Source organism: Leptodactylus fuscus, chromosome 7 (genome assembly GCF_031893055.1).
Source record: "Leptodactylus fuscus isolate aLepFus1 chromosome 7, aLepFus1.hap2, whole genome shotgun sequence".
In the NCBI taxonomy this organism is placed as follows: domain Eukaryota; kingdom Metazoa; phylum Chordata; class Amphibia; order Anura; family Leptodactylidae; genus Leptodactylus; species Leptodactylus fuscus.
In genome coordinates, this window is record NC_134271.1 from 49,211,002 (window position 1) to 49,238,361 (window position 27,360).

General features: G+C 42.6%; 1 protein-coding gene across 1 annotated transcript; it reads left to right on the forward strand.

The window, feature by feature from the left end:
- The first annotated feature begins 93 nt into the window (after positions 1-93).
- Positions 94-27,360, forward strand: LOC142214449 (5-hydroxytryptamine receptor 3A-like). Its single transcript, XM_075283396.1, has 9 exons — positions 94-139; positions 2,771-2,916; positions 11,438-11,482; positions 12,796-12,905; positions 18,007-18,179; positions 22,337-22,497; positions 25,548-25,755; positions 26,798-27,004; positions 27,083-27,360. Exons 1-9 carry the CDS (start codon positions 94-96, stop codon positions 27,358-27,360), a joined length of 1,374 nt encoding a protein of 457 aa, XP_075139497.1.

Here is a 27,360-nt window from a genome sequence, read left to right on the forward strand (position 1 = left end):
TCTTGTGAATTTCAAGGAAAAAGCAGAATAACTCCTCCCATATATAGAAGTAGTCTTACTGGCAGCAGATTGTGTATTTCCTTTAGTCTCACAATGTCTCCATACAGCTTGACACTGCTGCTTGTATGCACCTTGCTTGGTAGGTTTGTCTATGTTTTATATTTATAGTAATATATACATATATAATGGATATATCTACAGTATTCTGAATGTAACTAGTGACTTAGATTTCTAGTGCATAGTCACTTTATTTAACTACAAAGTAAAATAATACTATTTGCATTATTGTATGTAATTAAACAATGGTCTATCTGGGTATGGGGAATTTAATTCTCAAGTTTAATATAGATATGCCTCAAGTAACAGAGTACATGGTGATTTGGGATGTGGTAAAAACTAAGGCTTCGGTCACACCTGCGTTGGGTAACTGTTCAGAGATTCCATCCCTGATTCCACTTGAAAAATCCTGAAAGAAGGAATTTTCTCTCCACCTATTTCAGGAGGAAACCAGGCAGAAATCCAAAAGACCCCATTTTAGTTTATAAGGTCCGCAGGTTTCCATTTTTCAAGTTACTAAGTAAACGCAAAGAACAGAAACTCTAACTCCAGTATTAACTTTGTGCAAGACTCATCTTTAAAAACACATTTGTCTACACCATGCTTATCGGGAGGGTTGGCTATTCACAGCATATGTTGCTTATATGTACAAGCAGCTCTATAGACCTAAGATGTGCGCAAGTAGACATTGGAGTGATTTACCAATAGTACATGGGGTGCATGTATTTAGGAGTTGCTAAAAACAGATCCCTAGACATAGACTAGACTATTCAGTGCATTTTTTGGTGTAATGATGTTTAGTAAATCTCCCCCATAATGTGCTCATTGATATTGTAGATATATTTAATGCTAAATGAATACTTAAATCCTTTGCACAGGGATCTAGGGCTGAAACCAATGCCTGGACAAGTTAAGGCACACCTCCAAAACATATCCCCCCATATTTACATATGAAAATGTAGAATCCCCTCTACAAGGTGGTGTGATTAGGGTAAGGGTTGGTTCACACTAGCGCTTGTATTCCGTCCACAAGGAGTCCGCATGAAGACCCCCCCGGATGGAATACCAACGCTAATGCAAGCGCTGTGCAGTTAAGCACACGGAGCCCATAGACTATATTGGGCTCCGTGTGCTTGCCATGCACTACCTGCACAATTCATTCATGTGAGCAGTGCGCGGCAAGCACACGGAGCCCATTATAGTCTATGGTCTCCATGTGCTTTGCAACCACATCGCTTGCAATTGCGATTGCATTCCGTCCGGGGGGGGTCTCCATGCGGACTCCTTAAGGACGGAATACAAGCGCTAGTGTGGACCAACCCTTATACCTATTTACTGCTGACAGACTCCCTTTCACTACTAGTAAATATTTTCTACAAGGATGTACCTGTGTAAAGAGTGATTAGTAGGGATCACAGAGGTCACCTCCCTACCAAGCTTACTCAATCAATAGTAAAGTGGGCCTTATAATGAGAGAGAAGATGAGTTATAGGCTTGCTAAGATCTTCTCAGAAATGCAAGGAGATAATTGTACAGCTCTATAGAAAGATGGGTAAACACGTTACTTGTGAGAGAGAGCTGAGTACAGTCATTTACAGTTAAAGAAACTGTGCCCCTTTGTTTCATTAATGGGTGAGGGTCTCAGGGGCCAGGACTCGGCTTCCACTAATCAAAATATTTAACATGTTATTATGTGATACAGTTGCCCTCTAATATTATTGTTACTCTTATCGTATCTTGACTTCCAGTTCCCTACAGCAGTTTTTCTTATATGCTGTGTTATTTATTTGCTGTCTACCTTCAAAAGGTTACAAAAAAGCACTGAAGCATATCTCATTCACTGTGCTGGTATTGTAACACAAATTGTTTTTTTTCCACTGCGCTTCTGCAGCAGGGAAAAACACTTAGACTAAGGCCCCATATAGCGGAAACGCAGAATTTTTGGCTGCTGTGGAAACTCAGCGGAAAAAAAACACTGCGTTTTACGATACCAGTAAAGTGAATGAAATTTCATTAATCTGGTTGTGGAAAACCTGCTTTTTGAAAACTACCGCATGTCAGTTTTAGCTGTGGAATTGCAAGCGTTCTGCCTATATTTTGAATAGGGGAAGAAAAAAAGCAGAGAAAAACACAGCAAAAACAAAATGTGAAAAAAAAAATGCTGCGCATTTTTGGAGTTTATTAGCTGTGATGTGTTACATGGGGACTTAGAGTTGTCGCTCTTGTGGAGGGAATATACAGTAGTTGATAATGAGTAGAGTCTGCAACATAGGAAGACACCAATATTATAAATGGGGAAGGAACTGTTCTACAGATTTTGTACTAGGGGGCCCGTAGCTTCAAGGTACTCCTACCTGCTGAATCCATATTCTGATTGGTACTTTTTAATAAATTTTTAATAATCTTATCTTTAGTTATTTTGTCACGTAGCTAGTGACGATATGCTTGCTTTCTCACATGCCATATACTGCATACCACATGGCAAACCAAATCGTGAAATAAATGCATTCAAGTTGTTTCAGCTGTAAAAGGCTTGGTGAAAAACTACAGTACTTTGCAAAACTATGGAAATTCTTAGTAATACTGTACATGCATGGTGCTGCCAGACAGTAATTGGCCTTGCATCACAGCCCCAGCGGCACAGGGCACATGAGAACGCTGTCTTTATTTATTGCCTTTTCTGCTACTCATTTCTCCTTTCTCTATTTCCTAGGTGTAAATCACTGCCAGATTGACTGCAGCTTCAATAATCTCCTTAAGGATTTGACCTTCCCAAATCCAAGTATTCGACCAGTGAAAAACTGGACAAAAGCAACTGAAATAACTATTGGAATGAAGCTGTACACAATTGTTGATTTGGTAATCTCATGTTGGCATTTTTTTCTTCTAAACTATGTTTATATTGTATTGAGTAGGAGACAAGGTCCTGTTTACCGCTGTGAGCTTGCAAACTGTCCATGTGATGCATAGTTTTGTCCTTTATGGGCAGACACGCGAGTCAGAGAGTATAAAGATGACATTTACATATTCAGGATGAGCAGGTTTTGCATTATTCTAGTTTGGTGGGTATAGAATCTCTGTAAAACTACAAAAATTAACAAAATGTCTTCATACCACGTGTACATTTACAGAAGAAGTTGTCGTAATAATGCATTCTCCTACATGACTATGAACTCTACAACTACAGTATTGGCTAAAACTGTTTCTCACTGACCTCCTGTTCTGCCTCCCCCGCATCTGTACTCTGCACGTGACGTATCACGTTGAAAGCAATAGGTAAAAAAGCCTCCCGTTGATTTCAATGGGTAGCGCGCGTAAGACCAAACCCATTGAAGTCAATGGGATTCTGTTTTACATTGCGCACTCTGACAAGTGTTTACGTGTCAGCAGGGCCGGTTTTAGACAAAATGGGGCCCTGAGCAAAATTAAAAGTGGGGCCCCACTTGTGCATACAACATAGTCACATTCTGATAATTCAATGTGCCGCAGTGCCTATCACTGGTACTTAAAGGGGTGTTCTTAATGTCTTTTAAGTGATTGTAAATTTGTAAGGGTTTTTTGCCTTGGCAAACTAGTTGCTTGTGAGCCTTATCTTTAAAGATCAGGTGCAGAAGCAACAAGGTAAATTCCCTTCCCCACACTAAAAAACATTTATATACATACAGTTATCAAATATGACCGCTATATCAGGATGAAATACTGTCACCGTAGCCACTGACCGCTTTACCAGGACTAAATACTGTCACCTCAGCCACTGACTGCTATACCAGGACTAAATACTGTCACCTTAGCCACTGACCACTATACCAGGACTAAATACTGTCACCTCAGCCACTGACTGCTATACCAGGACTAAATACTGTCACCTCAGCCACTGACTGCTATACCAGGACTAAATACTGTCACCTCAGCCACTGACCGCTTTACCAGGACTAAATACTGTCACCTCAGCCACTGACTGCTATACCAGGACTAAATACTGTCACCTTAGCCACTGACCGCTTTACCAGGACTAAATACTGTCACCTCAGCCACTGACTGCTATACCAGGACTAAATACTGTTACCTCAGCCACTGACCGCTATACCAGGACTAAATACTGTCACCTCAGCCACTGACTGCTATACCAGGACTAAATACTGTCACCTCAGCCACTGACCGCTTTACCAGGACTAAATACTGTCACATCAACCGCTGACCGCTTTACCAGGACTAAATAATGTCACCTCAGCCACTGACTGCTATACCAGGACTAAATACTGTCACCTCAGCCACTGACCTCTTTACCAGGACTAAATACTGTCACATCAACCGCTGACCGCTATACCAGGACTAAATACTGTCACATCAACCGCTGACCACTATACCAGGACTAAATACTGTCACATTTGGGGCGACACGGTGGCTCAGTGGTTAACTCTGCAGCCTTGCAGCACTGGAGTCCTGGGTTTGAATCCCGCCATAAACAACATCTGCAAGGAGTTTGTATGTTCTTCCTGTGTTTGCGTGGATGTCCTCCCATTCTACAAAAGACCTACTGATAGGGAAAAAAAAATGTACATTGTGATCCCTATATGGGGCTCACAATCTACATTAAAAAAAAAATACTGTCACATTAGCCACTGACCGCTATACCAGGACTAAATACTGTCACGTCACTCGCTGACCGCTATACCAGGGCTAAATACTGTCACATCACTCACTGACCGCTATACCAGGGCTAAATACTGTCATATCAGCCACTGACCGCTAAATGAGGACTGAATACTGTCACGTCACCCACTGACAGCTATACCAAGACTACTGTAATGTCACCCAATGACCGCTATACCAGGACTAGATTCTGTCATTTCACCTGCTGATCGCTATACCAGGACTAAATGCTGTCACATCAGCCACTGACCGCTATACTAGGACTAATTACTGTCATGTCACCCGCTGACGGCTATACTAGGACTAAATACTGTCATGTCACCCGCTGACAACTATACCAGGACTAAACGCTGTCTTGTCACCCGCTTACCGCTATACTAGGACTAAATACTGTTACATCAGCCACTGACCGCTATACCAGGACTACATACTGTCACATCACCTGCTGACCGCTATACCAAGACTCAATATTGTCATGTCGGACACTTACTACCAGATTCTCCTCTGCCCTCATAATACAACCCACATATAGCTGTTTTTACTGTATAATGTTCCCCTCACAGCACCAAACACTTCACAACTATCAGTTTCCTCCATTTCCCATATGAAGAACATAACCAGACCCCATAACCAGATGCCTCCTCAGCCAGCAATTACCCTCTTCCTGCCCTGCACTGTAATAGTAAGCTGCAGTAAGCAGGTTCTTCGTAGGAGCCATGTACTACTCACTTGTGAGTGCTGACAGCTTGCAATGACATACACAGCACCTCTGCACAGGGGCGTAACTACCATAGAGGCAGCGGAGGCGGCTGCCACAGGGCCAGGGCCATTAGGGGGCCCGGTGACAGCCGCTACCGCTGTGTTTTTTTTTGTTTTTTTTTTAATTGGCCGTTACGGGCCCTATTCACTTGCCGATCCTGGCTGGGCCGGGATCGGTAAGTGAACCGCCGGGCCCCACAAATACTATCATTATACTCGGGGGTCTTTGCAGACTCCCGAGTATAATGATTGGCGGATCGGGAGAGGTAAAAAAAAAAAAAAACACTGTTACTTACCTCTCCACGATCCTGCCAGTCCTCCGTCCAGACGTCCTTTCTGACGTCTCTGACGTGACATGAACCCGGCCTGCGTCCCGGGTCATGTGACGTCTGACGTCATTTCAGAAGACAGCGGAGAAGACAGCGTAGGAGCCGGGGACAGGTAAGAAACAGTAATTTTTTATGTTTTTATTCACCCGGGTCTCCGATTATTATACTCTGGGGTCTGAAAAGACCCCAGAGTATAATAATTGTTTATGGGTGTCCACTATGGGCTATAATACTGTGTGCAGAGGCCACTATGGAGTATAATACTGTGTGCAGGGGCCACTATGGGGGATAATACTGTGTGCAGGGGCCACTATTGGGGATAATACTGTGTGCAGGGGCCACTATGGGACATAATACTGTGTGCAGGGGCCACTATGGGACATAATACTGTGTGCAGGGGCCACTATGGGGTATAATACGGTGTGCAGGGGCCACTATGGGACATAATACTGTGTGCAGGGGCCACTATGGCGGATAATACTGTGTGCAGGGGCCACTATGGGGCATAATACTGTGTGCAGGGGCCACTATGGGGTATAATACTGTGTGCAGGGGCCACTATGGGACATAATACTGTGTGCAAGGGCCACTATGGGGGATAATACTGTGTGCAGGGGCCACTATGGGGCATAATACTGTGTGCAGGGGCCACTATGGGGCATAATACTGTGTGCAGGGGCCACTATGGGGCATAATACTGTGTGCAGGGGTCACTATGGGGGATAATACTGTGTGCAGGGGCCACTATGGGGCATAATACTGTGTGCAGGGGCCACTATGGGGGATAATACTGTGTGCAGGGGCCAGTAAGAGACCTAATACTGTGTGCAGGGGCCACTATGGGGCACAATAGGGTGTGGAGGAGGGGGCCGGTCGAGGTCTTCGACGTCGGTGTCGGTTGGGGAGGGGGCATGCCACTGCCTCTGCAAGATGGGCAATGGTCCTGGACAACCAGTGAACTGATGCAGATGATGTGTATTCAACCCCTTCCCGCCGATGGCATTTTTTGATTTTCGTTTTTGACTCCCCTCCTTCTAAACCCCATAACTTTTTTATTTCTCCACTCCCAGAGCCATATGAGGTCTTAATCTTTGCAGGACAAATTTTTCTTCATGTTGCCACCATTGATTATTCTATATAATGTACTGGGAAGCTGGAAAAAAATTCAGAATAGGGTGAATTTGAAGAAAAAATGCATTTCTGCGACTTTCTTATGGGCTTCGGTTTTACGGCGTTCACTGTGCAGCCAAAATGACATATCCCCTGTATTCTGTGTTTCGGTACGATTCCAGGGATACCAAATTTATATGGTTTTATTTACATTTTGACCCCTTAAAAAAATCCAAATCTGTGTTAAAAAATGTTTTTTCCAAAAGTCGCCATATTCCGACGGCCGTAACTTTTTTATACGTCCATGTACAAGGATGCATAGGGCGTCTTTTTTTGCGGGGCCGCGTGTACTTTTTATTTATACCATTTTTGGGAAATGCTATTGCTTTGAGCACTTTTTATTCAATTTTTTTATCAGAATCAAAACAGTGAAAAAACGGCGGTTTGGCACTTTTGACTATTTTTCCCGCTACGGCGTTTACCAAACAGGAAAAATATTTTTATAGATTTGTAGAGCGGGCGATTTCGGACACAGGAATACCTAACATGTATGTGTTTCACAGTATTTAACTACTTTTATATGTGTTCTTTTTACCGCACTGGCTGCTATATGATAGCCGTTGTTGCAGGCACACGTGACATCCTTCCGACATATACTTTCCCTATATTAATAGGGAAAGTATTCCACCGCCAGGGGGCCCCTGCAAGTGCTGGGGCCCTGGGCAATTGCCCAGTTTTTTCACCCCTTAACGCCGGCCCTGCGTGTCAGAATGAGCAGAGTGTTTACTCCGTGTGAAAGCAGCCTAATACTGCTAATTCTGATAATGCTTTGCTGTTCTTTAGCAGCTTTGTGGTGCATTCTCATCCAAATAGGGGAATAAGCAGTTAAAATGGAACAGGGAGACCTCAGTATTGTTGGTGTTATTACTTTTTTTTACTTCAGATGCCCCAAAGCCCCATTGATTACCTTGCAGCAAACTGGGGAGGTTGGAAATCTCTTTCTTCTGCTTCCTGTGCTGTCTCTCTGACTCTGGGTCACATGACTTGTTCTCATCCACTCTGTGAACTTACAGCAGGAGTAAAGTTGAGTTGATGATATCATAGAGAGCCAGTGTGGCAGCAGGATAGGGAGAGGAATGAGACTTCTGGCACCCCACTGTACTCTGCTATCACTGGGGCCCCTGGGCACCAGTTTTTATGTTAGATATAAAAGCTTATCCAGTGCAGGGAATGCGCTGGTAAGCTTTATTTCTCCCTGTATAACTGCTTTAACTCAATTTTATTATAATAAAATATCAGAGTTTTATTTGCTATATAAGAAGGCGAACTTGGCACATGTGAATTTGACACAAAAAATCATATGCTAATATACTGTATAGTTCCAGACATTGACAGAGAATTGGAATGTAGGACAGCAATAAATAATAATAATAAGTGCTGGTGAGGAGGAAATCTACAAAAATAAATGTAGTTTTAGACCAACATCTCCAAGCAATACAAAGTAAATATACAGGTGCTTGTTATCATAGCTTAAATACAAAAGCAAACTAACACAACATACACAGCATTCTGCTACTACACATAGTCAGACACTCACACATCACATACTTTGGCTTATGACAATGTATTTTCTGTATATACTGTAGTAGTTTTATGTTTCTTAGATCACATTTTAATACAATTGTGTGAGCCTGTTCGCTAATAACAGGGTGTACTCTGCAGGTGGGAGCATACACTTTCAGAATTGCTTCTGGAATCTGCAGCATTTTAGAGATCAACCAAATTTAACCACGAAAAACATTATGAAATTCGAGTGAAACATATTGAAGGATGAAGTGCATAAAAACATATTTTCTATGCTAAAAATATTAATGACGTATAATAAAGTTAGGTCATCAATATTAAATTGATGGGTGTCAGAATTTGGGTACCAACTTATACTTGTAACATCTTAGAGATCAACCAAAAACAACCATGGAAACCAAGGAAGTATATCCAGTAGAGATGAGAGAACAGCGTTCCGATCGAGTACATGTTCGATCGGATATCAGACTGTTCGAGATGTTCGATTCGAGTCAAAAACCAGGTGGCAAACTCACTAAAAATTCTATTTCCTTCCCTGGCGCTTTTTTTGCACCAATAACTGCACAGGGGAGGTGGGACAGGAACTATGACAACGGAGGCAACAGAAAAAGTAATTGGCTAGCTAATTCAGGTGACCTCCAATTTATATGAACAGTGGATTTAATATCCGGTTCATATGAGACTCTGAACTATGTGACTGTGAGACAGGGATAGATGTACAGGCAGGGTTAGCAATGGATTACCTTTATTTAGGTGGGAATGTTACCCACACAGCTCTTTGGGGCTCTATCTGGTCGGGATCCCTGTCAATCAATGCATTCTTATGGGAAAAAGTCAGCTGCTGCATATCGCAAGCTGACAGGGATCCCAACGTAATACAGTGACTTGGGCATGTTAGATGTCCCCAGACATGCTTCCCCTGCTGTCCCAGTTGCATTCCAGATGTGTTGGCATCATTTACTGGGGTGTCATAGAGGACTTGGTGACCCTCCTGAGTCGAACAGTGGTTTCCCCCTAAACGAGTATTTATTCCCCATAGACTGTAATGAGGTTCGATGTTCGATCGAACAGTCGAGTATTGAGCGGTTACTCGAATCGAACTTCGAACATTGCACTGTTCGCTCATCTCTAATAACCAGTTGACCTCTGTCTATCACATGACATGTGTGCAGTGGTACTACTCCTTCATGTTACTTGTGATGATTTTTCAAAATTATACCTTTACATACTATATGTCCATCTACTTACATACAATATTCTACGTGCTGTGAGGTGCTATATGTTGTGAAAACGCAGGGTTTTTTTTGTTGCAGATTTTGCTGTGGGTTTTGTTGAGCCAAAGCCAGGAGATGATTGAGCGGAAGGGAAAAGTACAAGAGCTAATTATATATTTTCCTTTCCTTTTGTACACATTCTTGGCTTTGGCTCGAAAAAACACAGCAAAATCTGCAGCAAAAAAACTGTGTTTCTGTAACGTGGGGTTTCAGCCTAAAAGGGGTTTCTTTAAAGGGTTAACTTGCCTATGTATAGCAAAGATAAGCTAAAATAAGCAAAGGTAACCCAAAGCAAACCCTCCATGATCTCAGGCTGGATGGGTGACTACCAGTGGCGTAACTAGGAATGGCGGGGCCCCGTGGCGAACTTTTGACATGGGGCCCCCCCCCATCCCAACTGACGCCGAAGACCTCGACCGACCCCCTCCTCCGCACTCTATTATGTCCCTTACTTGCCCCTGCACACAGTATTAACCCCAATAGTGTCCCCTGCACACACAGTATTAACCCCAATAGTGTCCCCTGCACACACAGTATTAACCCCAATAGTGTCCCTTGCACACAGTATTAACCCCAATAGTGTCCCCTGCACACACAGTATTAACCCCAATAGTGTCCCCTGCACACACAGTATTAACCCCAATAGTGTCCCTTGCACACAGTATTAACCCCAATAGTGGCCCCTGCACACAGTATTAACCCCAATAGTGTCCCCTGTACACAGTATTACGTTCCTCTGTGGACACCCATAAACAATTATTATACTCTGGGGTCTTTTCAGACCCCAGAGTATAATAATCAGAGACCCGGGAAATAAAAACATAAAAAAAACAAAAAAAAACCACTGTTGCTTCTTACCTGTTCCCCGGCTCCTGTGCGGTGCTGTCCTCCTCTCGCGTCCTTCGTTAATGACGTCGGACGTCACATGACCCGGGAAGCATGCCGGGTTCATGTGACGTCAGAGACGTCAGACAGCAGTAGGACGGAGGCCTGGCAGGATCGCGGAGAGGTAAGTAACAGTTTTTTATGTTCCCTTACCTCTCCGGTCCGCCGATCATTATACTCGGGGGTCTGCAAAGACCCCCGAGTATAATGATAGCCCTTGTGGGGCCCGCGGTGTCACTTGCCGATCCCGGCCCAGCCAGGATCGGCAAGTGAATAGGGCCCGTAACTGCCTATTGAAAAACAAACGCAGCGGTAGCGGCTGTCACCGGGCCCCCTAATGGCCCGGGCCCTGTGGCAGCTGCTACTGCTGCTACCACGGTAGTTACGCCACTGGTGACTACTTAGCTTCAATTCCTACTGTCTACTGACAACACAGGCAACAGTATGAGATAACCATCCAGCCAGTCACTGGCAGAGGCAGATTACCATCATGGCCAGTGATTGACTGGACAGACATGTGGCATCAGAATACAGCAGGCAATGGAGCTCAGCAGGGACTCAGGGAGTCTGGACCAGAGCAGCAGTGTATTATGGAGGGGTGAGTAAACCAATAATATGTTTTTTTCTGCATCTTTTTTTTATTGTGTTCTGCTACGTGGGGGTCTTAGCCTTAATATTACTTGGTATGACATTAATTATCAGTATATTACTCAATTACATTACGCGATACTTCACAAACTCATTTATGAACAAAATCATTTCAATTTACCTTGTTTCTGTTTTTAGGACACAAGCCTGCAAACTTTAACTACCTTGGTTTGGTTCAACATGGTAAGAAATGTAGACATTTAGCTTTTAGATGAGTAACTTGGTTGCAAGGTCTAGTTTTTTGCTCCCTAGACCATGAGATGCCACTAAATAATCTAAAATAAACTGAAAATAAAATCATGTGCTATAACACTCAGTTTATAGCCACCATGTCATATGCTGTACATTTGACCACTGTTTGACCAGAAAAGTCTTATCTCAGTAAAACACCTGATGGGTTGCTAACTTTAGAGATGGGCGAACATCTCAAGATTCGTTTTGTGGGGTCTAAGGAGACCCCAGAATATAATGCAGTGGCCATTTTAGTTTGTACAAAAGGAATCTCCATTTGTTCGGTTTTGCAAAAGACTAAACAATTTTGAATATTTGGGTCGAATCTGGCTTGGTGATGGTGAATGTAGGGATGGGCCTGTAATTCAAATCACAGGATGATACAGAGCACTGAGTGCTGAAAAGCTTACAAATTGCAATAACACCAGAGAAACTTAGGAACAGGGGAGTTTAGTCAGATTTAATCAATTACAGACAGATTAGAGATAGAAATCATACTGTAGAATGGATGGAGTGATGGCACCGATATCTCCACCACTGGGAATATCTGCTATTTTGGAGGAATGTCTGATTTTTTTGTCGCCTTTTTATTTAAATTCAAAGAGGTGAAACAGCAAAAAATGGAGTTCTTTAGATTTTTTTTTACTTCTATGGAATTCATATTTTTATAAGTTTTCAGACCAGATGTTTTCAGACACAGACATCTTTTGTGTATGTGTTTTACTTTATTTGCTTAGTTTATATGTGTTCTAGGGAAAGGGGTTGTTTAAATTTTTAGTTCTTTTTTTTATTTTTTAACTTGTAAATCCCTACATGATGTTGTTTACCGTGTTCTGAAAATTATTAATTATTATTACTAATTAATTAAATTAAAAATTAAAATGAAACATTAAAATTAAAAATGAAATTAAAATTAAATTAAAAATTTTTCTCAGGCTTCATTCACACCTGACAAATAGGACCAGTCTGCATTTCAGCCACTTGTTATGTGTCCTGCACAGTTTCTGAACTGAAACTACAGCAGGAATTCAAATACTGTGTTCATTTTATTTCCAAAGGGCAAAGTCTGTGACGTATGAACTATGGAGTAGTTTCCCATAGGAAACAATAAGGGGAAGAAAGCTAGCGGATTGAAAACACATCAGAATCAGTGTGAAAATTGAGTTATGTAAACATGTCCTTAATATTGAAGAATGAAATGTGATCAGTATAAAAAGGGGGAAGTGAAATATACAATGTCATGTACAACTAATTTTCTGTTGCAGAAATGGGAAAATGAATTCATAAAATGGGATCCAAAGCAATATTGTGACATTCGGAGAGTAATGCTAACTAATAAGTCATATTGGAATCCAGATATGTATATCTATCAGAGGTAGGTCTAAAATATGCAGAATACCATAATACATCATTATAAAATAATGGTTAATAGCCTGGTTTTCAGTACAAATGTTACCGGCAGGGTTTGAAATCTGGCATTCTCTAGAATGCCTAGGCATTGTATATATAGTAATGCCAAAAACTAGCCAGCAATGTATGAAGCGAGTCATCATTTCACACATGTCCTAGGCATTCTATAGAATGCCAAATGAGAAACCGGCATAGTATGAAATACATTGATTCATTTGGAATATCACGTGGCATGGCACGTGACTTTCATTCTGCGATATGGTTGCCTCAGGCTTAGAATTGGTTTGTTTGTGAGTGTCCATGAAAATGTAGGAGCAAGCTGTAGTGTTGGAGAAGGACATGAAACAACAATTTGACAATGAATTGTCCAGTTGACAATGAACTGTGCAGTTAATGCTGCAAAAAACAGTATTTTCGTAACCAAAACTACTGTATATACTCGAGTATAAGCCGAACCGAATATACCACCTCAGGTTCCTGACCAAAAATTGGGTAGCCGCGACTGAATGCTGGTGCAGTGCACCGGCATCCAGTCGCACAATCCGCTCCAGATTAGGCCCAATGAATGGGCCTAGTCGGGAGGAGGGAGTGTATTCAGGCCGAATCGAGAGGCAAAACGACCTGAAGAATGAGTATCTCGCATTTTTTTCTGGGAGATGGAACAAACCGACTCCTGAAAAAAAGAACTGACCTACTCCCATTGATTTCAATGGGACCCATCTTTTTGTAGACAGATGTGTGAACTTACCCTAAACTTACCCTAAAGGAAACAGAAAGTCCTCAGATAAAATCTCTGTGGAGTTTCTGTAATTAGCACTGCAGGAAAAACTGATGTGTTGCCGCCAGGGATTTTCCTGCTCGCTTTTTGCTACTGCTTGCTACATGGGGCTTTAGCCTAAGGCTGAGTTCACATGGAGTTATTTGGTCAGGAATCCGCCTCAAAATCAGCCTCCAAAAAACCCTCCCAATAGAACCAGGTCATGTTTTTAGAAGCGCTTGCATTTTAGAGTTTGTGGCTGTTCCACATCTTTTTTTCCTGCAATGTGCGGATGAGGTAAAACTGATTAAATTTCATTCACTTTGCTGATTCTGTAAAACACATAATTTTTTTTTTCTGTAGTAGCCAAAGACAGATATATCCTGAGCATAGGCCATAAAAAAGATTAACCCCGGACAACCTCTTTAATATGCCCCACACAGTTTAACGTCCCTCTTCTGCCCAGGGTGTTAGCCCCATCACTGCTCCCATACAATATAATGGCCCTGTCACTGTTCCCCATACATTATGGGGGACCAGTGAAGAGGCCACTGTATGGGGGGACCAGTGAAGTGGCCATAAAAAACTTGGCCCAGACAACCCCTTAAAAGAGGTTGTCTATAAACTGGAGTAGCCACTGTGCTGGCCACCAGGGAGGTGTAAAAATAAAAATAAAAGAGTATACTCACCTGTCCTCAGCGCCCCGTTGTCCCCCACATATGTCTGTTCAGTCTCATGGCTTCATTTCTGGAAATCCTGTACCTAATTGGTCTCAGTGGTCACATGAGGTGCAGGACTGCCAGCAAGAAGGTGCCAGCACGAAACCAAATGGACACTGGTGGGGCACAACGGAGCGCTGGGGACAGATGGGTATTCTTTTTTTATTTATTTGTTTTTTTATTTTACACCTACCGCCCAGCACATGAGTTGCTCCAGTTCCTGGACAACCACTTTAAAGGATTTATCCATGTTTCTAATATTGGTGGCCTGTCTTTAGGATAGGCTTTCAATATTACATCTGTGATGATACAACAGCCAGGACCTCTGCAGATCATTTTTCCAGGACAGAGCAGCTGCAAGTAATGGTAACATTTCTAGGAGCCATGCTGTTCACTTGCCATACAAGCAGTAGGTTTAGGTAGTGCACATGGTATAGTGGGTGAGCAGAATGGCTCCCGACATGTTATTACTTTTAGCTGTTATATCTCGGTACCGCTGATCTGCAGGGTCTTGACGGTGGGCCCCTAGAAACAATTCCACTGGTGGGCCCTAGACACCCCAGTCCGACCCTGCATACATTGCCTAAAAACGTCGGGCATTATGTAGAATGCCTAGGCATTCTATAAAATGCCCGCTTTTCATACATTGCCGGTAACCTAAATATGTATCTCTTAGATATACCAATTCTGTCTCATCGATTGTTGATTAAACTGATTTGATAAGACGAGGGATATTCCTGGTTATCAACATGAAAATGCATGAATGCAGTTCCATTACGGTGGGAAAAGGGGTTTAACCAAGAAAGACTGCTCAATGCAATGCATAATTTCATCTCATACAGTATATGATGCCCAAGCCAACAAATCTGATTTAGCCTTTAATATGTGAATTTACCATATGAAACTAGTGAATTGCATGATATAGGAAAGGAGCACTGAGAGTTCAACCTAACCCCGAGGCCATCTAATTCTGTCTGTAAATGACTGGAGCCATAACATCTAGAAAATGTATTTAGGATAGTTATGTATAGACATTGGGTCCCTCGGAAAAAAGAGGTCCAGGCCAGGTTGGTCCCAACCCATAACTAATGGATTCCCATCCCCATGATTTCCACCCCTAGGTATATTGCATTGTTGACAAAGAGAGCCATGAAAAGGGTATTGATAAAAATTAGAGATGAGCGAACAGTGTTCTATCGAACACATGTTCGATCGGATATCAGGGTGTTCGCCATGTTCGAATCGAATCGAACACCGCGTGGTAAAGTGCGCCAAAATTCGATTCCCCTCCCACCTTCCCTGGCGCCTTTTTTGCACCAATAACAGCGCAGGGGAGGTGGGACAGGAACTACGACACTGGGGGCATTGGAAAAAATTGGAAAAAGTCATTGGCTGCCGAAATCAGGTGACCTCCATTTTAGACGAATAGTGGATTTCAAATCCGGGTCATATGAGAATGTGAACTTTGTGACTATGAGACAGGGATAGCTGTACAGGCAGGGATAGCTAGGGATAACCTTTATTTAGGGGGGAATGTTATTAAAAATAACTTTTTGGGGCTCTATCGGGTGTGTAATTGTGATTTTTGTGAGATAAACTTTTTCCCATAGGGATGCATTGGCCAGCGCTGATTGGCCGAATTCCGTACTCTGGCCAATCAGTGCTGGCCAATGCATTCTATTAGCTTGATGAAGCAGAGTGTGCACAAGGGTTCAAGCGCACCCTCGGCTCTGATGTAGCAGAGCTGAGGCTGCACAAGGGTTCAAGCGCACCCTCGGCTCTGATGTAGGAAAGCCGAGGGTGCACTTGAACCCTTGTGCACCCTCGGCTCTGCTACATCAGAGCCGAGGGTGCGCTTGAACCCTTGTGCACACTCTGCTTCATCAAGCTAATAGAATGCATTGGCCAGCGCTGATTGGCCAATGCATTCTATTAGCCCGATGAAGTAGAGCTGAATGTGTGTGCTAAGCACACACATTCAGCTCTACTTCATCGGGCTAATAGAATGCATTGGCCAGCGCTGATTGGCCAGAGTACGGAATTCGGCCAATCAGCGCTGGCTCTGCTGGAGGAGGCGGAGTCTAAGATCGCTCCACACCAGTCTCCATTCAGGTCCGACCTTAGACTCCGCCTCCTCCAGCAGAGCCAGCGCTGATTGGCCGAATTCCGTACTCTGGCCAATCAGCACTGGCTAATGCATTGTATTGGCATGATGAAGCAGTGCTGAATGTGTGTGCTTAGCACACACATTCAGCTCTACTTCATCGGGCTAATAGAATGCATTGGCCAGCGCTGATTGGCCAGAGTACGGAATTCGGCCAATCAGCGCTGGCTCTGCTGGAGGAGGCGGAGTCTAAGATCGCTCCACACCAGTCTCCATTCAGGTCCGACCTTAGACTCCGCCTCCTCCAGCAGAGCCAGCGCTGATTGGCCGAATTCCGTACTCTGGCCAATCAGCACTGGCTAATGCATTGTATTGGCTTGATGAAGCAGTGCTGAATGTGTGTGCTTAGCACACACATTCAGCTCTACTTCATCGGGCTAATAGAATGCATTGGCCAGCGCTGATTGGCCAGAGTACGGAATTCGGCCAATCAGCGCTGGCTCTGCTGGAGGAGGCGGAGTCTAAGATCGCTCCACACCAGTCTCCATTCAGGTCCGACCTTAGACTCCGCCTCCTCCAGCAGAGCCAGCGCTGATTGGCCGAATTCCGTACTCTGGCCAATCAGCACTGGCTAATGCATTGTATTGGCTTGATGAAGCAGTGCTGAATGTGTGTGCTTAGCACACACATTCAGCTCTACTTCATCGGGCTAATAGAATGCATTGGCCAATCAGCGCTGGCCAATGCATTCTATTAGCGTGAACTGAGTTTGCACAGGGGTTCTAGTGCACCCTCGGCTCTGCTACATCAGATTGCTACATCTGATGTAGCAGTGCCGAGTGTGCATCAGATGTGTAGTTGAGCAAAACTGACTCAGCACTGCTAAGTCTCTGCATTCGCATAGGAATGCATTGGCCAGCCTTCGGCCAATCAGCGCTGGCTCTGCCGGAGGAGGCGGAGTCTAAGGTCGGACCTGAATGGAGACTGGTGTGGAGCGATCTTAGACTCCGCCTCCTCCAGCAGAGCCAGCGCTGATTGGTCGAGTTCCGTACTCTGGCCAATCAGCACTGGCCAATGCATTTCTATGGGGAAAAGTTAGCTTGCGAAAATCGCAAACTGACAGGGATTTCCATGAAATAAAGTGACTTTTATGCCCCCAGACATGCTTCCCCTGCTGTCCCAGTGTCATTCCAGGGTGTTGGTATCATTTCCTGGGGTGTCATAGTGGACTTGGTGACCCTCCAGACACGAATTTGGGTTTCCCCCTTAACGAGTTTATGTTCCCCATAGACTATAATGGGGTTCGAAACCCATTCGAACACTCGAACAGTGAGCGGCTGTTCGAATCGAATTTCGAACCTCGAACATTTTAGTGTTCGCTCATCTCTAATAAAAATGATATCTGCTCTTCTCTGTATACCACAGTGGTAAGATATAGTATTGTGAAGGGAATAGTAAAATTGTATATATGTTCTGTATTTTCCAGGATAGATGATGGCAGTAATAGTCCACTTGTTTCATTCTATTCACTTGACTACAAAGGAGAAATGGAAATCGCTATACCATTGCGGATTGTTAGTACCTGTAAACTAGATATCGTTGGGTTTCCTTTTGACACACAAAAGTGCAATTTGACATTTGGTTCATATATTCACACAGGTATGTTTATTTAGAACTGTGGATTATGTCATAAAGGATCACAGTATACTGTGTACAGCGCCGCACCTGTATATACTGTATATATCTTCTTTTATCATCTAACTTAATTTTATTCTGTTACTGATCTAGTATTGAGATCGCCATGATGGTAGGCTTTTCAACCTACAACATCGCAAGGGCCAGAAAAAAGTGACTCTCATCCTCTTCTCAAAGTCTTACAAGTGTTGAGGACTGTTGGGGGTGATTATAGTTAGAGATAAGCGAACAGCGTTCTATCGAACACATGTTCGATCGGACATCACGCTGTTCGCTCTGTTCGATTAGAATCGAACACCACGTGGAAAACTCTAAAAAAAAATTGATTCCCCTCCCACCTTCCCTGGCGCTTTTTTTGCACCAATAACAGCGCAGGGGAGGTGGGACAGGAACTACGACAACGAGGGCATTGAAAAAAATCGGAAAAAGTAATTGGCTGCCGAAATCAGGTGACCTCCATTTTAGACGAATAGTGGATTTCAAATCCAGGTCATATGAGAATGTGAACTTTGTGACTAAGAGACAGGGATAGCTGTACAGGCAGGGATAGCTAGGGATAACCTTTATTTAGGATGGAATGTTATTAAAAATAACTTTTTGGGGCTCTATCGGGTGTGTAATTGTGATTTTTGTGAGATAAACTTTTTCCCATAGGAATGCATTGGCCAGCGTTGATTGGCCAGTCTCCAGAATTCGGCCAATCAGCGCTGGCTCTGCCGGAGGAGGCGGAGTCTAAGATCGCTGTACACCAGTCTCCATTCAGGTCCGACCTTAGACTCCGCCTCCTCCGGCAGAGCCAGCGCTGATTGGCCGAATTCTGGAGACTGGCCAATCAACGCTGGTCAATGCATTCCTATGGGAAAAAGTTAGCTTGCGAAAATCGCAAGCTGACAGGGATTTCCATGTAATAAAGTGACTTTTATGCCCCCAGACATGCTTCCCCTGCTGTCCCAGTGTCATTCCAGTGTGTTGGCATCATTTCCTGGGGTGTCATAGTGGACTTGGTGACCCTCCTGAGATGGATTTGGGTTTCCCCCTTAACGAGTATATGTTCCCCATAGACTATAATGGGGTTCAAAACCCATTCGAACAGTCGAACAGTGAGCGGCTGTTTGAATCGGATTTCGAACTTCGAACATTTGGGTGTTTGCTCATCTCTAATTATAGTACAAAATTAAGATGGTATCTCTTGTCTGGTATATGAGCTCCCAGCAGTCACCAATGGTGGGGAAACTAAGGTATTGGTTAATGATAGCTTTCTCTAAGTTATCCCAAAATGCAACCATTAAATAGGAAGTTCAGCAAAACATGAGATGTGTTTCCTACAAGAAACTACAGTGTTACAAACGTAATTATACTAAAGATTTTTGAGCCTGATTTTGCCAATACTATCCTGTATAGCAGCATGACCTAAGTTTTCTACCACTGTTGCCTGAAGTCTCTTGAGAGTTTACATTATTGCTATTTCTGAAAGATACTTTGCATCAACTTGGATGTAGATGAAGTAAATGTAACCAGTATCAAAGCAATGATCCTGTGGAAGCAACTGTGCTAGACAGACCAGAATGCACAACTCTTATCTGCACAGACAAGTACTCTAGGCTGTGGCTAGTCAGGGGAAGTAATTTAAGGACAACCTGAAGACCTGCCTTAAAGGGGTTATGCCACAAAAAGTATTTATCCTCTATCTATAACAGAGGGGATGAGTTTTCTGATTTTGTGGGTCTGAAATCTGAGACTCCCACCAACTAGACTAGACAATTCTTTGTCCCCACTGTGCATTCAGCCAGGCTGAATGTAGGTGGTGGACAGCGCTGCCTCTCACTTCAATAAGAGCATCAGAGATAACTGAAGTACAGTGCTCCTATTGACGTAAATGGCACCTCAGTCTACCATCAGTCAAACCCACATACACCCTGGCTCTGGTCAGGTTGAATGTGCAGCTAGGGATAAGGATTGCCTGATCTTGTCTTGTGGCAAATGCCCTTTAGAAAAAGGCCAGATCAACATCACTAATAGAGAAGCTTTGGCCATGGAATGTACCCTTTGGTGCTGCATGACCCATCAAGTGACAACCTCTTTAACATGGCAGGCGAAAAATAATGATGTGATGGTAATAGAAGGGAAGCCCGCAGAAAACAAAACTCCTTAAAGAGGACCTTTCACCATTTTGCCCACAGGCAGTTCTATATACTGCTGGAAAGCTGACAGTGCGCTGAATTCAGCGCACTGTCGGCTTTCCCGATGTGGGCCCGGTGTGAAGAGCTTACGGTGCCGGTACCGTAGCTCTTCTATGGTCAGAAGGGCGTTTCTGACACTCAGTCAGAGATGTCCTTCTTCACAGCACAGCCAATCGCGCTGTGCTGTGAGAGCCGGGAGGAACGCCCCCTCCATCTGCTCGCAGTACTCGTCCATAGACGAGCATTATCAGGGAGGGAGGGGGGAGTTCCTCCCAGCTCTCACAGCACAGCACGATTGGCTGTGCTGGGAAGAAGGACGTCTCTGACTGAGTATCAGAAACGCCCTTCTGACCATAGAAGAGCTACAGTACCGGACCATAAGCTCTTCACACCGGGCCCAGATCGGGAAAGCCAACAGCGCACTGTCAGCAGTATATAGAACTGCCTATGGGCAAAATGGTGAAAGGTCCTCTTTAATGGAACCTACTGCTCCCACTGTCCCAAAATTTGTGTTAATCGGAGTGTAATCTCCAGCCATTTTGAGAAGCAAAAGTAATTTTTTTTTTTGTAGATTGTGAGCCCCATATAGAGCTCACAATGTACATTTGTTTTCCCTATCAGTATGTCTTTTGGTATATGGGATGGAAATCCATGCAAACATGGGGAGAACATACAGACTCCTTGGTAACCACTGAGCCACCCTGTGGCCCGAGAAGCAAAAGTAATTTTGACAGGTTTCATACTTATATATACATATTGAATTAAGCCCATGAGGACGATAAGTAATACAAACTCTATAGGATTACTTACACAAACCTAAAATTGAAATACACTGCCAAGTAGTAGGAGCTTTCCCGATAAGCTCTCCCAAAGATTTTATTACTTTCTTAGCATTGAAGCCTTTATTAGTCCATAAAAACACCTGTATCATGAAAATGGTATATTTCAGCCACCTTCATGGTGCCCTATTACTTATGTGACCAATGATATGAAATGAAAATGATGGACTATCAAAAGGAAAGAGTTATATATTGAGGTGGAATTTAGTAACAGCTTTGCATTACTTTTATTTTGCATTGAAAAATTGCAAATGTTCGCACACACTGTATTTGCTCTAAAATTTGTAGAGAGAGGCATAGCAAGCGAGTTTCTGACATATTTATTTGTATAGACAGAAAATAGCACAAACTATAGCAAAAATGTATGCCTGCTTAAAATGGCATATTGTTAAATTATCCAGATGATACCTGGAATTGCAAGTGACATTAGCAAGAATCTCTGTCTTCTCTTTCAACAATGCATTCTTCTACCATCAAATTTTGTGCGTGATCGCAAACAGTGGAGTTGTTGTAAGCCACACAGAGAAGTTGTGCCCATCAGCAAACACTTATAGATGAGTTCATTGATTCCCATTCTCCTAAGGTATTTCCCTTAGGCTCCTTTCACATGATGTAACGCGCCGTTGATTCTGACACATAAACACGTGTCAGAATCAGTGCTGCAAAACAATCCCATTGACTTCAATGGGTTCCGTTTAGCGCGCGTAACACATTGAAATCAATGGCACGCTTTTTAACCCATTGATTTCAATGTGTTACGTGCGTTAAACGGAACCCTTTGAAGTCAATGGGATTCTGTTTTACAGCACTGACTCTGACACGAGTTTACGTGTCAGAATGAATGGCGTGTTACATTGTGTGAACGGACTCTTAGGAAACACTCTCTTTTTTCTTTTCACATGTACAGAATTTTGACCAACTACACAAAATGTCAAACTCTGCCAAGTTATAATAATGATCCTGTAAGTAATAGTAACTCCATATTGGTGAGGTTATATTTAGTGGTGTCATATTTGCAGGTTTTGGTATACATTATTCTTTTTTTCACATTCAAAGCTGAGACCACTACTAGTATTCTGAAAATGTTATTTCTACATTACAGTTGAAGACATTATAATGGTGACGGATGTGGATTCCTCTACGGTTCTGAATGAGACCCATAAAATCTTTAAAGGCAAGGGAGACTGGAACCTGATAGATATTAAAGTATTAAATGGTATTTTAGAAGTTAAGGGAGAAAATTACAGTAAAGTGACCTACATGGTAAGAGACAGAACAACTGTATCATTTTAGTTTGCTGTGTAATTCTTGTATTATGATAACTCTACGGGTTTTGCTGATCTCCCACATAATTCATTCTTAAATTCTAAATAAATAATTGATCCTTTGCTGATTTTGTAAATTTCTGTAAATTGTAAATTCCTGAGTGACAACCTCCTTCCCACCACCAGGACATTAAAAATGGGTCATGGCTGGGTCTTCCAGCAGGACAATGACCCAAAACATACAGCCAAGGCAACAAAGGAGTGGCTTAAAAAGAAGCACATTAAGGTCATAGAATGTCCTGGCTAGTCTCTCACCTTAATCCCATAATAAATTTATGGAGGAAACTCTTTGTTGCCAAGCAACATGTCAAAATATTAATGATTTAGAGATTATCTCCAAAGAGGAGTGGACCAAAATTCCACCTGACATTAAAATATTAGGGAGGAAATTTCCATTATTTACCCAAATAAATACTCCTCCTCTAAAGTATCTACAACAAACCTATCTTTACTTTAACTTAACCTATCTAACTTTAAAGGTAACAGCATTTGCTGTCTTCTGGGAAACTTTAGATGGCCCTAACCTGGTCCCATGAAATTATGAAGGGTAAACACTTTGCAACTGTACAATATTTAAATTAAAGGGATTCTATCATTGAAATGAATTTTTTTGGCGATCACTTGTTGGAATAGCCTTTAGAAAGGCTATTCTTCTCTTACCTTTAGACGTGGTCTCCGCTGCGCCCTTCCTTAGAAATACCGTTTTTTCCGGCGGGCCCCAGTGCTGAAAATGCGATGGGGGCGCCCCCACTGCTGCTCAAAAACACGCTCCAGTGACGCCTCTATCTTCGGCTGGATCCTCCCCTTCTTTCGTCATCTTCCTTTGCATCACCTCCGATGCCTGCATAGTTGGCTCTTCCAGTGAGACACCAGCAGAGCCGAGTGCGCATGTCGGCCGGCGGCCATTTTTAGGAGGGCGCTCCTGTATTGAACTACAAGAGCAAGAGCAGCCTCCCAAAAATGGCCGCCGGCTGGTATGCGCACTCGGCTCTGCTGGTGTCTCACTGGCAGAGCCAACTGCGCAGGTGTCGGAGGTGACGCAAAGGAAGATGATGAAGGGGAGGAGCCAGCCAAAGATAGAGGGGTCACTGGAGCATGTTTTCTAGCAGCAGTGGGGACACCCCCATCGCATTTTCAGCGCTGGGGTCCGCCCCCATGGCTGCGAGAGAACTAATTTGCATACCGGTAAAAAACGGTATTTCTTAGGAATGGCGCAGCAGAGACCACATCTAAAGGTAAGAGAAGAATAGCCTTTCTAAAGGCTATTCCGGCGTGTGATCGCCAAAAAAAATTCCTTTCAATGGTATAATCCCTTTAAGTTATGTGTAATAATGAGCAATGACACAAGGAAAATGCATTGAACACATGAAGGAGAGGAGCAAAATGTCATAGAAAGTCCTGACACCAGATGAAATCTATCAATAACTAGAAAGCAATCCTGCAACTTAGTGACATATAATATCTGCTGATTCAACTGATGGCCTGTAAAAAGATGTCTCATTACTAAGGTGCCACATAAAATACATCTCATGATGCGTAAAAACAAGTGAGCTGTCTGAAGACCTTTACAACCTTAATGTTAAAAAACCTACTGATGGCATCGGTTACTAAAGAGTTTCTAGGCTAATGAAGGTTTCAGTGAGCACTGTTGGGGCCATAATTTAGAAGTGGAAAGAACATCATTGCACCATAAACCATCCACAACCAGGTTCTCCTAGCAAGATTTCAGACCGAGGAGTTAAAAGAATTATCAGAAGAGCTGTCCAAGAGCCAAGGACCACCTGTGGAGACACAGAAAGACCTGGAATCAACAGGTACAATTGTTTCAAAGAAAACAAAGAGTAATGCCCTCAACCTTCATCACCTTACTCACCACGAAAAACTCCATTGCTGAACAAAAAGAATGCTAAAGCAAGTTTCAAGTTTACTCAGTTTACTTTAGACCAGGGGTAGGGAACCTTCGGCTCTCCAGCTGCTGTGAAACTACAACTCCCAACATGCCCCATTCACTTCCATGGGAGTTCCTGGAACAACAAAGCAAGTATGCATTCTGGGAGTTGTAGTTTTGCAACAGCTGGAGAGCCGTACGTTCCCTACCCCTGCTTTAGACAATTCTGTGAAAAATCTATAGTCTTGCCAGATGACACCAAAATTGAACTCTTTGGATGCTATCATACAAACTATGTTGGGAGGCCATAAGGCACTGCATATCACCCCCAAAACACCATACCAACAGTGAAGATTGGAGATGGGAACATCATGGTGGGGGCTATTTTTCAGCATGCAGTACTTCGTATAATTAAAGGAAGGATGAATGAGCAAATGTATTGAGACATTCTTGATAAAAATCTGCTGCTAATTCCTATGATAATGAAGATAAAACGATTGTTGACAGCAACACAACTATACTAAACTCACAGCCAAAGTAACTCTCAATTGGTTTCAGAGACAGAAAATAAAGCTGCTAGAATAGCCAGGCCAAAATTGGTGATGTGTTCAGTATTCATTTTCCAATAGAAAATCTATGGAAGGAACTAAAGCTCCATAGGAGTCCATAGGAGTTCACCAAACCTTCAGGATTTAAAGAGTGTTTGTGTGAAAGTATGAGCCAAAATCACACCTGAGCAATGCTTGAAGCTGTCAACACCAACAAAGGCTTTTGTACAAAGTATTAAATAATTTTAATAAGTGTGTTCAATACTTTTCCCTGTGTCATTTTTCTTTATTACACGTAAGGTAATTTATGGACATCTATGGTGTGATCTCTTTGCCTGTGTGGTTTGTATAGGTTGTTACCAACATCTGGTCAGCATTTCATATCAATAGCACCTTTAAAAATATATTTACTTAGAAAATTGGTGGCGTGTTCAGTACTCATTTTACCCGCTATTTTGTGGGGAAAGGGCAAGACATTGAATTATTGTCATGGATGAAAGACAACTTAGCTCTGTCCCTTACTAATTTTGAATTTTCCTTTTTGTTTTTTAGATAACTATTAAGAGAGAACCTTTAGTCTACGTCATTACACTTATTGTTCCAGCATGCTTTATGGTCTTATTGGATATTATCAGTATGTTTATACAGATGGAGTCTGGGGAAAGACTTAGTTTCAAAATAACCATTGTATTAGGCTTCTCTGTGCTCCTTCTAATTCTGAACACCATGCTCCCAAACTCTCAAGAGCCTCCAGTTTTAGGTATGCTTCTTTTTAATACTTTGTCAAGAATAGGAATATGTATGTGTTTTGGATTCAAAGTGGGCCATTGTCCACCCCTCCATGAACTTGGTAAACTTAGGGTATGGTTACACAAATTATCCAGGGCCACCCAGGTCATTTGTTGAGGCTTACATTTCAGGTGCTTAAACAGTAGTTTCAAAAATAGGCCATTTCTTTTTGCTCTTTCTCCTAGTAATGATATAGGATGACATTGCTGGCAGAAGATCTGGTCATCATTATCATTGCATTAAAGACAGGTAGTATGATGTGCTTAACATTAATAAGGCCAGCTGTTGTTTCACACTGCGTCAGTCTCCACTTGTTCTCCCAATATGTCATTTTGACTATTGAAGGCCACATTTGATCAAAACATCACAGAGTGTTATAGAAGTTTAGATTGCAGAGATTTCTAAATATGTAGGAACGCTTCTAAAGCACTTAATAAATGAGATTTAATGCATGTACACCAGTTTTTTGGCACATATTGCAAAAGAATTCTCGTGCATTTTCATTTGTAAATCTGCCCCATTGTCTGTAGGAATTTACTGGACCCTACTATATTTGTCTCTAGGACTGAAGGCACTATGGACTTCATAATAAAAGTTTCCTTGTTGTCCATACCAGTCTATGAAAGGTTAGTATGTGGTTACTAGAGATGAGCGAGTACTGTTCGGATCAGCCGATCCGAACAGCACGCTCGCATAGAAATGAATGGACGTAGCCGTTACGCGGGGGGTTAAGCGGCCGGCTGCCGTCAAAGCGGAAGTACCAGGTGCATCCATTCATTTCTATGGAGCTATTCGGCTGATCCGAACAGTACTCACTCATCTCTAGTGGTTACTAAAGCTGGTGGATTGTTAGCTCAGGATAAGAATCCCTTGTATTCTCAGTTATTGATCATGGAACCTTTATTTCCATGTAGTCTGTCCATGGATGGGAAAATACTTAAAACATTTAATAGTAGAACATTTATCTACATTTGAGTAAAATTATTGCATTTCCTCTTTTTCTTTTTTACCAGGCATATTCTGCTGTGTGTGTATGGCTGTTATGGTGATCAGTATACTGGGATGTGTTACTATCTCCTACATGTTGATGATATCTGAATCTCAAGAAACGGTACCATCCTGGATAAAGTCCTGGATCTTGGGGTACCTGGCCCGTGTCCTCTGTGTTAAAGGAAGGTCTTTTATGAAATATGGGATCAACCTCCAAAAATCAGAAACATGTAAGTAGTTAAATGTGGAGAATGGGAGCAATAATAAATTACTGTATGGATTCCAAGAGCCTTCGTATTTGTTCTTAGATGTTAATATGAAGACGCTAGAAGAAAAAAGAGCGGATAATAAAAGGAAGCTGCAAAAAACCAAGACTAACAATTTGGAAGTAAAGTTGTTGAAGATGCTGCTGAATGAGGTCGGGAAGATCCACAAGGGAATTGTTGAGTCTATAAAAATGGAGGATTTGAAGACAGAATGGCATGCTGCAGCCATTGTAGTGGACCGCCTTGTCCTTATAATATACCTCTTTATCTTTGTAATTCTATTTGCTGTAGTGATTACTATCTGGTATACACATACGTAG